General features: G+C 32.9%; 2 protein-coding genes across 2 annotated transcripts; both read left to right on the top strand.

Moving 5' to 3' along the window:
* Positions 1-466: 466 nt before the first annotated feature.
* On the top strand, positions 467-2,263 carry LOC148608930 (basic phospholipase A2-like). Its single transcript, XM_088541109.1, has 4 exons — positions 467-509; positions 935-1,109; positions 1,553-1,668; positions 2,050-2,263. Exons 1-4 carry the CDS (start codon positions 467-469, stop codon positions 2,208-2,210), a joined length of 495 nt encoding a protein of 164 aa, XP_088397235.1. The 3' UTR covers positions 2,211-2,263.
* A 3,618-nt stretch (positions 2,264-5,881) lies between these two features.
* LOC148608929 (alpha-1A adrenergic receptor-like) lies at positions 5,882-7,357 on the top strand. The gene has a single exon (XM_088541093.1). The coding sequence runs from the start codon at positions 6,048-6,050 to the stop codon at positions 7,212-7,214; it is 1,167 nt and encodes a 388-aa protein (XP_088397219.1). The 5' UTR covers positions 5,882-6,047; the 3' UTR covers positions 7,215-7,357.
* The last annotated feature ends 8,144 nt before the right edge of the window (positions 7,358-15,501 follow it).

The following is a 15,501-nucleotide window of genomic DNA, read 5'->3' as shown; positions in this document are numbered from 1 at the left end:
GGTGGACGTGTTTTTCAACAAACGGTCGGCATTCCAATGGGAACAAATTGTGCTCCTTTACTTGCTGACCTATTCCTTCACTCTTATGAGGCTGACTTTATAGCTGATCTGATCAGAAAGAAAGAATATTGTTTGGCTAGATCCTTTAATCTCAGTGTCCGCTATATAGATGACGTATTATCTTAAACAATCCTAATTTCGGGGATTCGATACATCGCATCTACCTCAAAGATTTTGAGATAAAGGATACTCCAGACACTGTGAAGTCAGCCTCATATCTTTTTTTTTGTTCAAGCAGACGGGTGGTAGCTTTTTGGGGACAAATACTGATACCTATCTGTCGTTTTGGTATAAGAAATAATGAAATACATGTAATAATCCATTTAAGAATTTGAGCTGTAATGTGATGTATGTCCATCATTGTTTAAATGAATTTCTCATTTTTTTTCTTCATTTGTTTAGGACCATGATGTTGGTGGAAGCAGCCTTGTTCCTTGTCCTTATTTTTGGTTTGTAATTTTGATTCTTAAAAACAGTTCACTGCATACGTGTAGTCTGTATGATTTTATATTTTGTAAAAATAAAGCATAATGGTTGAACAAAGTTTTGTTGAATACAAATGCACTAATCGTATATATTTAAACTTTCGACATGGAAAGAGTAACGGTCAATTTACGAATAAGGGTGGACTTGCGATCAAAGCATCATTTAGTTAGTATTTCGAAAAAAGTAAGTCACTATTTATATTTGAAAGTGCAACGATATAATCGTATTTTACAATTTTAAAGCATATAATTTCCGACCTTTTTAAGTTTCTACTTTGATATGCTTACTCATACAATGTATATTTGTTTGTATCGTGCTTATACTTGAGTGAAGAGGAAATGCTTTCAGTCTTGATAAAGCAATAAATTTGAAGTTTAATATATCATAGGACTCGGAATAACAGCTTCACACTGTCAAATGATCAGACCTGGGGAAAAGGAGCATCTTGCCACAGTCAACAATCTGCTGAGAGGGACAACAGGAAAGAGTTTTATGAGTTACATAGGATATGGCAACTACTGTGGAAAAGGAGGGAGAGGCATTCCAGTTGACCTCGTTGATAAGTCGGTAACATGTTTTGATTTATCCCTCTTTAATTGCATTTTCTACAGATTTTATTTTAATTGTTCCAGCGATATTTTGTTATATCAAAAGTTCCCCATTTGTTCCCGATTTCTTAGAAGCTATTTCCTGTTATCCCATTTTCAATACATTTAAATGAATAATGTGAACAAGATATAAGCTTAATTAATATGTATGTAATGCTGATATGTCACAGTCGTATCCTTAAATGAAGTAACTGCTAATGAAATACTATGATACATTTTAACCAACATAACTTTGTTTTATAAATACCGTTTGATTGTAAGAATCTTTATTGTAAGTAAAATAAAAACTCTCAATATTACAAAAACAAAAAACAAAAACAAAACAAAAAAAAGCAAAAACCTAGTTAACTTTAGTATTATGGGATACAGCATAACAGATTTGAATATGCTCTCCGTAGGTGCTGTCTGGAGCATGATCTGTGTTATAGGGAGTTGAAGTGGTTTAGAGGTTGTGATGTTTTGACTGACAACTTCATACTGGGAACCAGACCTGATACGTCTGAACTTACCTGCGGTACGAATGTTTTTACGGTTAATTGTAATACCAATAATCCTGATACTATATCCAGGAAAGAAAAAAAAAGAAATATCTAAAAACAATATTTATATGTAACAAGTAAAAATAGAATAAAGAAAATAAAGTATATATAACAAAGAAAACAAATATTATGTATATAATTGCAGTGAATGTTTTTGCTGCTATTATAATGTTCTTTTATAGCTTTTCATTATACGTAATGCATCAATTGAGTATTGAATCCTCACTATTTTTTAAAGTAATGTAAACGTTGATTCTCTTAACCAAGTTTACATTTGCAAAAAAAAAAAAAACACATTCACTTTAAATCAAAATAAAAAAATAAATAATATTTAGGAAGATGTACGTATTTTTCAGACGCTGAGCCTGTTCCATGCCGTCGTGAAACATGTAAATGTGATCTTGCAATAGTTTATTGCTTTGCTCGTAATGACAGGACCTACAGTTTAAGGCGAATAAAGCCTTTACGAGTTTTACAATCATTTGACTACTTCCTGTCGCCTAGGATAATACATTAACAATTTCAGCAATAAAGAGTCCTGCGTGTGATTGGTAAGGTCCAAAAATTTAAGTTGCGTTTTTGTTTTCTCTACTTTAAAACACACAATTCCGTGCACTGTGTTTTTCTTAGTAGGAGTTTTACAAACTTTTATGTTTTTTTTCAAACACGACAAACTGGTCTAGAAAAAACTAAATTTACAGTATCCAATTACCAACTGAATGGAAAAGGTAAGCATGTAACGTAAGCGACGTTCTGATTTTTTTCTCCTTACTTGCATCGATGGTAGTAGCAATAGATTACAAAAACCATGAAGTAAGAATAATGGAAACATATAACGATACCGGTAACGTTTTGTCCTGTTAAACGAAATGCACTATACCGATAAAGTACATTGTGGTGACCTTTGATCCTTGGTTAGTGATTATAGACTTCAAACATTACAACTATGTCACAGAAGTTTAGCTCGGTTTTGAGAGTTATTTTACCCGATACACTACAGAATACTAAATATATAGCAATGAACAGTTCGAAAATCAGTAAACAAAGACATACACTGCACAGCGAAGCGAGTGAAATAGATTACATATAAAAACTAAAGATAGAGAAAACAACAAATACAAAAATCGAAAGAACTATCAGTATGAACTCCCACAAAACCTCGACATCGATTACTTAACATGGGTAAGTCCTGCCATCGGCATCCAACATATTGAAAGTATGTATAATTCAGTAAAAGTAAAAGTAAAAAAGACATTTGGGAAGTTTCTGTATCCATAAAAAGTAGGAATTTTGTTATCCGATAGATACAATTACACTGCCACATGACAAGACAGCCATATGCACACTTGTGAAATTTTGTATACTTAACATACAAAAAATATGTTTGGATATCCATATCGACACTTTTAAAGTTTTGGTATCCAAAAGATAGCAGTGGGAGCCATATTGTTATTACTTATATGTCATTTTATGATTTGATGAGTGAAATGTATTTTTGGTTTTGAGGAGTGCCACTTGTCTGTTGTAATGGTTGTAAATCTTACACATAAAGACCATTGTAGTATCAATCAATTGTCAGTTAATCATAAATACTCATATTTCTATCAAAGTCTGTTAAAATTGAAGGGAATGTTATTAAGTTAATAATACCAATAGCACAACATTACAAATTGAAACTTAAACTGGCTGAGAACTTTTAGGATGATGAAGGATGTTGTTCCTGATAATTATGTTTATTCCTAAGCAATAGCAGAACTGTTTTCCTATCTACGATAATCAGGTTTGACAGGTTTTGTCGCTTTTGATACATTTGTATCAATCAACTCATTAGCACTGTGTACATACAACTGTAACATATCTTAATTATAAGAAACCACTAATGATATTATTGGAGGCATGCTCATCAATTAAATGATTAATGAAATGATTATATAGAAAACAAACTAACAATGAACGTTTATAATTATGATGTGTTGAACAAAAACATGTCAATCAATGCAAACGAAAAAAAAGTTAAATGAATATTAAAGGAATAATACCTCAATGATTGAAGACAAATATCAACTATATAGTTCAAGGCCTCAAGTGAAATTGGTTTTGCTATTTGGTCTGTAAAAGATTTTAAAAAAAAACATAAGATTATCATAAATATTTGCATTGAAAGATGCTTTATATTATTGTGTGTGGTAATAGTTAAATATATAAAGGCTATATATTGTTATATTGTTATTAACTGTATGCTGTTATTTCATTATATATAGTCCATTTCAATTCGAAAAAAAATATAAATGACCAATGGCTGTTTGAGAATAAGATTTTTCATTTAAGTAAAATTTTTATATCCTAATTCAGAACACACGTGGAATTTCCTACTTCTACCTACCATAATAAAGTGAATCACATATTTCATTGCCTAGGTGTATATGTATGTGCCGGTATACAGTCATCGATAAACTCATTAGTTAGTTTGTTTGTTATGTTTTATGGGGTTTAACGTCCGAGCAGCAATATTTCAGCTATATTCAGACGACGAACATGAAATGGATGATAAAATGAACATGAATGATAATGAAATGAAAAGGGATGGGACACAAGGATAATATGGTCGACAAATTTTGATTGCCACTAGAAAAAGGGGGGTGGGTAAGGTCCTGCAATTTAGCCTCTTGTGGCGGAGCGCAAAGGTTCCTACTCCTATCGAATACCACAGCAGGGTTCTTTAACTTTAACGTGCGAGGAACGTGGCATCTTTCCCAACACGGTGCACCACTATGGTTTGCGGTCAGGTTTTCCGTATTATAGCCCGACAACCCCAGCATGTAACACGCCAGGGGTATCCCATTCCACCACCTGGGGCACACATCCCAGTTGCTCTGTGGGCAGAGCGCCTAGCCGCCGGCTAGGTTTCTGAGCACTATTTAGTCGCCCTTTACGACAAGCTTAGCGCTGCTGCAGGCCTATTCTTTTAACACTCGGACCTGCACGGGGGCTCATTAGTTAGAATGATAATTAAATATATTAACTGGTGTAAAGAAATGATGTCATACCGACATTACATAATCAATAAACACGCAGATAAAAGAATTATGCATGCATATATTCAGTGTCTAAGTGATGAAATCTATAAAAAAAGTATAAATGACTTTTGATATGTTTTTGTTAGAAATATGTTCTTATATGACTTTGCTCATGCAAAACATGTATATTCATTTTAAGGAGAACACCACAAGCATTTATATATGCGTTCGTATATGCACACAATGTCTGTCCTAATGTAAGAAAATATATATAGATGTAACTAGCAATTTATTATGTGTATTTGAGTAATGACCGTATATATGTTTTCTGTGTGTGAATAACCAGTCACGAGATGCACACTAAATAACTTGCAAAAAGAAGTAAAGCTGTTAAATGTGAACTGGCCCAAGCCCGGATTTCGTGTAACATGTTGAAATTAAAAACATTTAACTTCTGATGGAGTCAAGTACAAATAATCAGAATGGATGCGTTATCGAAACATTATATTGTTTGGAATCGCGGACTGCATACTAATTGACAGTAATAATGTAGACGTGCCAAACCAAGTTCAAAGCATGCTGTTTATAATAACATGTGGTTTGATGAAAAACCCGTTTGTTACAAATCAAACATATTATAAACAAATTGATATAATGTACTTAACATAATAATCCATAGAATTTTATCATATCATATTTTGAATTATGATTTCACTTTTTATGTGGACATTTGGAATCGATAAATTAAATTCGAGCAGCTTTTTTTTATTATCTGTAAAATATTTAAAGATTTTCATTAGGTTATGTGCAATATATAGCAGAACAGAATAAAAATCACGATCTCATGTTTCTGGAATTATCAAAAATGATAGAATGAGTAGTTTGACTTCTACATGAATATTGATGATTGAACTACTAATTGTAACCTATGGAAGTCATTACCCTATCTGCTGTGCAGTGGTTTATAGCAAAACAATAATAATTAGATTATAGAAATGGGAAGAAATGATAGGTCACGAAAGCAATAGATCATTCCCGCCTTCTCCTACTTTACCATGCGAGTTAAAAGCTTGCTAATTGTTATACAGTTTTTTTCCTGAGAATGAAAGCACTTATCTGTTGCTAGAATGTAAATGGACTATGAATAGTAAAGTACATGAAATATTTTTCGTTTGCTAAACGGTTGTTTCTGACAGTTAAAGCAGAACCTACGCAACAGTGTATCAGTAACAATTAGCTACTAAGATGTGCAATTGGTTATTATAATCTTGAAGAATTACATAAGTGCAACAGTGCTAAAAGAATCGAGTAATAGATGCTTGTAGTTTCAATTGGAAATGTCAAATAATTCAACCTCAGTTACTATGTTTAAACTTTCAAATCTGTCTGCTTTAAATGATACCAGTGTGACTTTGGAGTATTTGAATGATGAGGAAACAAAGCGGAGAATAATTCCCATAATTTACTTGACAACCTTATTGGTATTAGGAACACCAGGAAATTTAATGATTATTTACATCTATTTTGTGAAATTCAAAAGGAAAGCAACACACAGAACATTTGTGATTGCCCTTGCACTTGCAGATTTATTAGTTTGCAGTTTTGCCATTCCTTTTGAGATATACCAGATGACACGGGAATATACATTTGAGACCGAATGGCTTTGTAAGCTTTGCAGAACATGTAAAAATGCAATGACAATATCATCAGCATTAATATTACTGACCCTTTCCATCAACCGCTACTGGTCAATCTGCAAACCCCTTCGGCAACAGTTACGTTACTTTCAGGCATTAAAATGTATAGCATGTATTGTAAGCTTTTCCATAGTACTTGCAGCGCCAGAAATATTTCTTACAGGAATTAAAATTCATTACTTGGACCACAATTTAATTGGGAGAGATTGTTCGGACTCCGAAAATTACGCACACACCATATACCCGATGATATACGGAACCGTCCAGTTAGTGTTTTATTTCTCATGTACAATAATTCTCCTAGTGATGTGTTTCCTGATTGGCCGACAGATTCTAATACACGTGACGTTTCGACGACAATTTCGTCTTTCAAGAATGTTTACAAAACGACGTTCTAAGGGATCGTCTGTGTCAACTACAACAATAGTAAGCCGTCCGAAAGTACCAAGTTTAGCAAGTTTGAAACAGTTTTTCAGTAACAAAGAACGTAATCATACTAAACATAAGAACACAACCTCACCAACTAAAGTAACTAGGACGGCGCTTGTTGTTAGTGTTTGTTTTGTGATTGTATATATGCCATATATTACTATTAAACTCCTAGCGGCCATTACTGAGGGGCATATTATGCCTCCGAGCAGATTGGCATCCATTATCATGCCTTTATTCTCCAGGACACACTTTATAAATAATGTTGTTAATTTTATTATATATCTGTATATGGACTTATCGTTCCGTAAACAGTGTTCTAATGTTCTTTTTTCAGTGTGTCTACACCTTGTATGCTTCCACAGGCAATACAATTAGATAGATATACATGTACTATAGCATGAAACTGTATTCTGAGTATACCTTAAGGTAAAAAACATTAATTATGCAACAAACCAATAGTGTCCTTTTCAATATCAAAACATTGATATTGATGTGAATTTTGAATCGCAAGGAGCACAGACAACAAAAATTGCTTGAAATAGAAATATATTGTAGATTTAAACATTCTGTTTTTATATTACTTTTTTTTAGACATGAGGTTTTATTTATAATAACAATGAATTAAAACCTTTTCTTTTGATTTGATTATAATTTAATTATACATGGAGACCTCCGCATGCAGGTATTCTGTATAACTATTATGAAACCACTTCCAATGCATCTGGCCACAAAATGAAACAAGCGACACAAAGCACCTTGAAGATGGGAAAGAGTAATCAAGGGAACCAAGATTAAGCGGAAATCAAAAGAATGTAGTCCATAGACAAAGACCAGATATGAAAAACAGACACACACAACAAAGAACATAAAATAACCAAAATGGTATATACAAAGTAACAAAAAAGGTTAATCATAAGTCCAAAAATAACCGCTTAACTCAAGTTCATTGAATTTACTATATCATTCTATTTGCCGATTATTGACAATGAAATTGACTTCTTTTCAAAGTAATATCACAGAAAAACTATAAACAATATCCAATGATTATGTTTGACAAAACTCCTAAAGTTAATTATAAATCTTAGATTAACTCTTGGAATATACCATGCATTTTTCTTCCCAAGATCGATACAATAATTATGATGGCATCCATAATGACTCAAAGGACGTCTTCAAGGAAGAATTTTCACTTTCCTACAAGAACGTCTAAATTTCGATTTGCCACTAAATAATCATCATTTTGTTTTGGCATTCGATGAATATTTTCAACAGTAAATGGTTCATTATTCATTTTCATGACTATTTTAATGTAGAAGCTAATAAATAAGAGAACTAACGTATTGTAAAAATAAAACGCAAGTGATATAATTTGACACAAAATGAAACCATTACTTTCAATTTAACAACCCTGTACAAAAAGAGTATAGAAACTTATACTTCTTTGTTGCAGTCATGGATTGTAGCGAAGAATATTTCTAACTAAATGATGTTCATTCCAAGACTAACGTTGTTGCTAACATAAAATATTGCATTAATTGTGGTACAAAATTACAAATCGAACTTTTTGTTTTAGTCAAGGTTTCCTCAAAACTCATGGCACAAATTCATATCTGGGGTTGGTTGTTCAAAATATTAATTTTCTGGTCAAAGGACACTACACTTTATAAAAGTTATTCTGTGATAATCTATCGGTAGTGGACCCTGGTATATATTGCTTGTCAACTTATAATGTGTTGCCCGCAAACATAAATGGTCTCTAGAAAATGATAAATTATTAACGCATATTTCTCGTTGGGAAAGGCAGGCAGACGACCTTTTGGCTTATGATGCATTATCGGTCAAATATTATCGTATTTTATCAATTTTTTTTACAAAATATTATGTGTGTACTACAAGCATATAATAAGTCCTATTAATGTAACTCAGTAATAGTAAGATCGCTTATTAACATACCTGTTGAAAAAGTATACCATTAATATAGGCTTCAAAGCGAAAAAAAAAACATATATTTTTTTTTTAATTTAACAGTTGAACTTGGTTTTAAAGACATAAAAATAGCTTACGTCATCCAATGCAAAAGACAATCACAGAAGCAAAATATAAAATTGTTCCAGATTTTAATTCTTTTTATGTTTTTGTTCAAGGAGTTCTTATTGTACACTAAGTAACCTTCTTATTCTTTCAAACTCAACAATTAATATTCTTAAAGGAAATGCTGTACGTTCTATGAGGCATTTTACAGATTCCTATTGAAGTGCGTAAGGATCGATAATTTCAACTTTGAGTTATCAATGGGTTTTAATCGTAATCGTTTCTGTTTCAGCCAGCAAAATCGAAATGCATTGTATTTGTAGGTATTTGGAATTTGCTAAGATTTCCACTTTTGACGCGTGCCATGGTTATTTCAGATCTACATTTAAATTGATTTTTTTGTCTTAAATTTTAATGTTTTTTTAATATCACAATAAGGTTTCATTCCTGATGTTTTGATGCTTCGGATTTGTTTGTCGATATATTTATATAACTGTTAAATACTTTTGCAATAAAGGAATATCACAAATAAAGTAAAAGATTCATTAGTTAAATCGAACTTTGACTCTATAAGTTCGAGTAATGTTGTATTTTGACAGCGCATATCCTTCGCAAAAGTAATCAAGGCAACCATGCTTCTTGCGGTAATCAAAAGCATGTAATCCAGGGACAAAGTCCAGACATGGAAAACAAACACTACAAAGAACAAAATGTAACTAAAATAATATGTACAAAGTAACAAAGGTAGACAAGAAACTCGGACTGTAAAAACTGAGAGCATGGACCAGGTGTACCGGTAGGGTAAGCGTTCTCAACAGATAGATACAACAGTCGCACACAAACCGTGTTTAATCAAAAGAATCGAAAAGTTCATCAAATAGGTTCAGTACGAATCCAATCCAATAGATTCAGTACGAATTCAATCCAATAGATTCAGTACAAATCCCATCCAACAGATTCAGTTCAAACCCCTTGCATTGACAGGTAATGCATCGAAGCATTGTAAAATAAGATCAAGATTGTAGTAGTGACGTTTTATCATTGTACAATAATTTTATGGTTGTCGTGTGTGTATAAAGAACATACCTTTCTAAATATTGAGGAGCAGTCTTTACAAACCAAACAGACAGAAAGTGATTCATCAACAAAATCACTTTGATATCTTATTTAGTAACAGTTACATACCACATGAATCACCTTTAACAGAAGTGTGTGTGTGTGTGTGTGTGTGTGTGTGTGTGTGTGTGTGTGTGTGAAATTTACAAGGGTTGGTCCTTTAACATATATTGGAATAAAATATCTCACTTTTTGTAAGTAAGCATGGATCTACAAAGAGTCGTTGATCGCAACTGCTCTAGAAATATTTTCAAATGTAGGTCATGACGTCTTTTACAAAATGAGAATTCTTACCCTATAAATGACACAGAATATCATAACCACGTCACGATGGGAGTCAGAAAACACAAAAATAGAAAACGTGTCAAAAATAATAAGACAACTATTAAATAAAATAGGTGGTGTTAACCTTTTATACGTCACCTTAATTACATGAAGAATTTGTGTTTACAGTTCTCCTAACTTATAAAAAATATTACATATGGAATATCAAAGTCAAATGCGAATGGAAATTATATATAGTAATACACAACATCCAGCTGTTTGAAAATGTTGACAACATGCACTCATTTAAGTTGCTAAATAAGTATCCCAAACATAAACATATTTTCGGGAAATTGAAAAAACGCTATCCAAGGAACTAAAACGCAGAAAACGTAAACAAGCCGAGACAGAAATAGTAAATTAACATTTAAGAATAAATCAGAACAGACTTGGAATATGAACCACAAGTGCATTTGTAGGATAAACTTTCCGATACTACTGAAACATCCACATGCGTTGTTCGTTGAAATGTGGTCGAGGAAACCCACAATAAATGGATTGATATTAAGTGCAAATTTTCTCCATACACAAACAAGTCTCCCATTAATTTAATCAAACAAAACACAAGTATGTAAGTAGACGCCAGCATTAACACAGATACAAGAAAAATGGTATCCAAAAAGCATTTTTAACCTTTGAACTTTGAATATATGCACAATCATTAATTGTGGCAGATGTCAAAATATACCATGCATTCGTGTTGTAAAGAAACACTGGATACATCTTCAAAGGAACTCATAACTTGTTAACACTATTTACATACAAAGGTTAATTACTAAACGCCTTAGAGCAATAATAAGCAACAAATGAAGTTAGATTGATAACTGGCCAATTAATTATAAATATTAATGGAATCGATGATGAACCAACAAAGTTTATACGAATATGAATACCAAAACAAATTTTACGTACTTTAAAATTGGTGCATTAATGGGCAACTTTCATACATATAGATTTTTAAAATTGTATGGTAAAATATTTAAGACTGTTTAAAAAAGACACACAAAAATATCAAATTATTTATAAAATCTGTTCATGAAATAAAAATAAAATAAAACAGAACGGACAACTGTGAAAATATCAAATTCCTTGAGAATGGAGCAGGTAAGATAGTCAATCACCTTTTACTGATGATAGTCCCATATGTCTGGTGCATCAAAGGTAAAAACTAAATTACCAAAATAATAAATGAATAAAAGGAAAGTTCGTATAAGAAATGGCATTAAAAAAAGAGCCAAGAAAGTTGGAAGACTACCCCAATGGTTCGGACTTAGTACAAGCATTTCAAAATAAATGGTGGGTAAAATCAAGTTTTATAGCGCTCTGAATCTCTCGCTTCCATTACGGTTCGCTATTTCCGGTAGATTTGAACACAGACGCTTAGTATAAAAAACCAGTCATAATCGGTAAAACCAGAATTGAAAACTACATATTTGTATACTTCTTTTCAAAATTTCACGTTCTAATTATCTTTTTGTTCCATACAAATCACGAGGTACTTAAACTCAATAGAATGGGCATAATGAAAGAGTAATCAAGGGAACCAAGGTTATAGAGGTAATCAAAAGAATGTAATCCAGGGACAAAGACCCGACATGGAAAACAGACATACACAACAAAGAACATAAAGTAACTAAAATCATACATACAAATTAACAAAAGCAAATGAGCAACTCAGACTCCACTAAAAGCTGGGAGCATGGACCATGTGCACCGGTAGGGTAAGCGTCCACTGTTTGTCTAGAAACATCCGAAAGGAAAACTCGTTGAAAAAGTCGGCAGATGTTTCTAAAAAGCAGAAAGAATCTTACTCTATCAGTGCATCTTTTTGTTGGGTATGCTCCATTAACTTTTGTTTCTATAGGTATGTTTTTATATTTGTTTTCTTATCATTTGTATTATGTACCTATTTTCTTCGTCTAGTTGTTATCCCTGGATTATGTTCTTTCTTTTTATTACTGTTAGATTCATCATTCTCTAAAAAATGATTTTCCTTTCTCAACCTTCATAACAGGTCTTTTCTACCTTATCTTGAATGCAGTTTATCATATAAAAATATACTCAACATGTATAATCCGAAATATATTTCTGACTTCCGGCACAATATTCAGTCCTCCTCAAAGAGACGAGCTCTATCAAGAGTATTTTTCCGTCATCGGAAGATGATTAGATCGAATTCCATAGTATTGTCGTCTTAATTAATTATATAATTGAGTAATGACATAAGTCCCACAGCAGATCAATCTATTTACAACGATATCAGGATGTCTGTATGTGAAAGTAAACGATTTATAGAGAAATAGAATCGTGTACTGTATGTCTGGTCACACGCAATTTACAATAGAACGAATCCTGCACTTTAAATAAGTCAAGTGTATAAATACAGATTCTCCTCCAGTCTCAAGGGGAGTAAAGATTTCCCCATTTGAGATGAGTAGAAAAATTGCGGGAAAAATCTTGCAAAAATCAATCACCGCCCGGTATTTAAAAAGTCACATAAGGTTTAATTACTGGCTTAGAATGGGAGAAAATTTCTCACAAACTGCAATTACAGAGGTATAGGGAATTCAAATAATACACATAATTTGCATTCTTTATTCATTTTTATGTATAAGTAAGAGATGTATCACATAAACCCCAGGAGATTTATTTTTCTACAATTGTTCTCATGTACTTACAAATCTTGATGGGATCTTTAAGGTTTCAAATGTACAATAGTTTCTTCATCTTTAAAGTGTTTGGCTTTACTCTATAATTAAATTTCAAGTGTGCATTTCTATTCATATTAAAAAAGGAAAGACAAGTAAGAAGTGAAATTCATCACATCTCCAAAGTTAACTAGACTACACTGAACGATCATTTCTGTCTATAAATTTCTGTCTATCTTCCTTTTTCAATCGACATAATATGATCTGTTGTTCTCAATCTACAAAACGTAATAGAGTTTTTTACTGTCATAGATTTTTTGAAGTATTCTACAAAGAGAAATAATAAAAATACGATAATTAAGAGCTTATGCTTAATTTTGTAAAGACGGATTTTAGCTTTGAACAAACTGTAGAATAAGAGTTGATTGTCAGAAGGAGTAATCAAGGGAACCAAGATTTTAGAGGAAATCGAAAGAACGCAATCCAGGGCCAAAGACCGGACTGGGGAAACACACACACACACATAATACGTACAAAATAACAAAAATAAATGTGCAATTAGGACTAAAACCCGGGGGCATGGACCAGGTGCACCGGTAGGGTAAGCGTCCACTGCTTTCTAGAAACACCCGCCAAGTTGCTAATAAAAAGTTAAATCTGGGGTAGACGAAAGAGGAAAGAAACACTATGAGAGGTTAAACAAATTCATGGTGCACATAAATACACCGGAACGATCGACGATGTCATGATAGTGGCCATAAAACTTCTGTACTGATGACTTCAATCTTGTATCAACCTAACACTGTTCCAGAAGCCTGATTGTAAGAAGTCTAGCACAGTGAAAAAAAGTCCGCGTACTTACGGCAAGCTCTGGCATAACGTTTTAGTTGTGATATGGAAGCTCCATACGAAGGTGTACAAGGGATGTTGCCAAAGATTATAAGAAAATTGACAATACGGAATGAAAAGTCATCGCGTTTGTCTTTTACTTGGATCAATAGTTTTCCTTTTCCATAGATCTCTAAATGTAGGGGTATATTAGAGGCTGACTTTATTTTTTGGGTAGATGCGAAGTATGAAATTCCCGAAACTATGATCGTTTCAGGAAATTAATGGATCTGGTAAAACGATGTTCCTTCGTTTTGATCAAATCAGGTATAAAGTCAGCTTCATAAGAGTGAAGGAGCACAATTTGTTCCCATTGGAATGCCGACCGTTTGTTGAAAAACGCGTCCACCACACTGGACAAATATGTTGTCGATGAAAAATTTCAATTTGCAAACAAAACATCTTCTTCGGTACATTTGGAAGATGATTTGGAATCTCTTTTTTTTACAAAGTATGAGAAATCTCTATCAGAAATACCTACATGTATCTGTGTCTTCCTGTACCGTCTTTTCTGGAACAACAACGATGTTTTCCCATAGGGAATTTAACCAAGTATTGGGAATTGAAGTATTTAGGATTGAAATATCATAGCATTTAATGTCATTGTATTCTGATAATAATCTTCAATTGAGGGTTACCAGAAGATCTTTCGAATTTTTCAGGATTCACATTGAATTAACACGTGAGTATCAGGTGTCGTGGTAGGAACGGAGACCCTCTTTGACAGCTTTGAGTATAGAAGTGAAAGATTTGAAAGGTTTGGTGCTACATTTGCAGATCCCGCTTCGAAATTTCTCGTAATGACGTGAGGTGCTTTATGAAGTACTCGAGGTCCTGCAATAGCCTTTTATAAATGAAAATCTTTGATACAATAGGTAAAGTATAGGTATGAAATAACCGGCCATCATTTCGGAAAAGTTCTTTAAACCAGTTTGTTTTTAAGGTCAAAGCGCAGAAAAAGGATCATCTCTTAAACACACGTTTGTCAACAAAGGTATATGTGCAAATTATTTGGCTAACATTCTCAACAAAGGTAAAGGTGCAATTTATTTGGCCAACATCCTCCACAAAGGTATAGGTGCAATTTATTTGGCCAACATCCTCAACAAAGGTATAGGTGCAAATTAATTGGCCAACATCCTCAACAAAGGTATATGTGCAAATTATTTGGCCAACATCCTCCACAAAGGTATAGGTGCAAATCATTTGGCCAACATCCTCCACAAAGGTATAGGTGCAAATTATTTGGCCAACATCCTCAACAAAGTTAAAGGTGCAAATCATTTGGCCAACATCCTCAACAAAGGTATAGGTGCAAATCATTTGGCCAACATCCTCAACAAAGGTATAGGTGCAATTTATTTGGCCAACATCCTCAACAAAGGTATAGGTGCAAATTATTTGGCTAACATCCTCAACAAAGGTATAGGTGCAATTTATTTGGCTAACATCTTTTATCACAAAAACGTCACGAACAAATTTCCGTCATATTTCGGAGACACATGTTCTTTCACTTCTTGTGTGAAAGGTTATGTTTATAAGGAAAGTAGTAAAGAAAGAGTTTGCAACTAGAATGTTACAAGTTTTGGAATTTTTAATTCCATATTTTGATATAGTACAATATGGTTCGTTATCGTTTTTTCTGAAATATATCA

Source organism: Perna viridis, chromosome 8 (assembly GCF_037379345.1).
Source record: "Perna viridis isolate PV_CMFRI_1.1 ecotype Kerala chromosome 8, ASM3737934v1, whole genome shotgun sequence".
NCBI classification, from domain to species: domain Eukaryota; kingdom Metazoa; phylum Mollusca; class Bivalvia; order Mytilida; family Mytilidae; genus Perna; species Perna viridis.
This window is presented reverse-complemented; position numbering and strand designations above follow the sequence as displayed.

Coding starts and splice junctions, on each gene's coding strand:
- LOC148608930 (XM_088541109.1), top strand. CDS start 467: ATGATGTTGGTGGAAGCAGCCTTGTTCCTTGTCCTTATTTTTG. Junction 1,110..1,552: donor CCAGTTGACCTCGTTGATAA/GTCGGTAACATG, acceptor TGCTCTCCGTAG/GTGCTGTCTGGAGCATGATC. Junction 1,669..2,049: donor TACGTCTGAACTTACCTGCG/GTACGAATGTTT, acceptor CGTATTTTTCAG/ACGCTGAGCCTGTTCCATGC.
- LOC148608929 (XM_088541093.1), top strand. CDS start 6,048: ATGTCAAATAATTCAACCTCAGTTACTATGTTTAAACTTTCAAATCTG.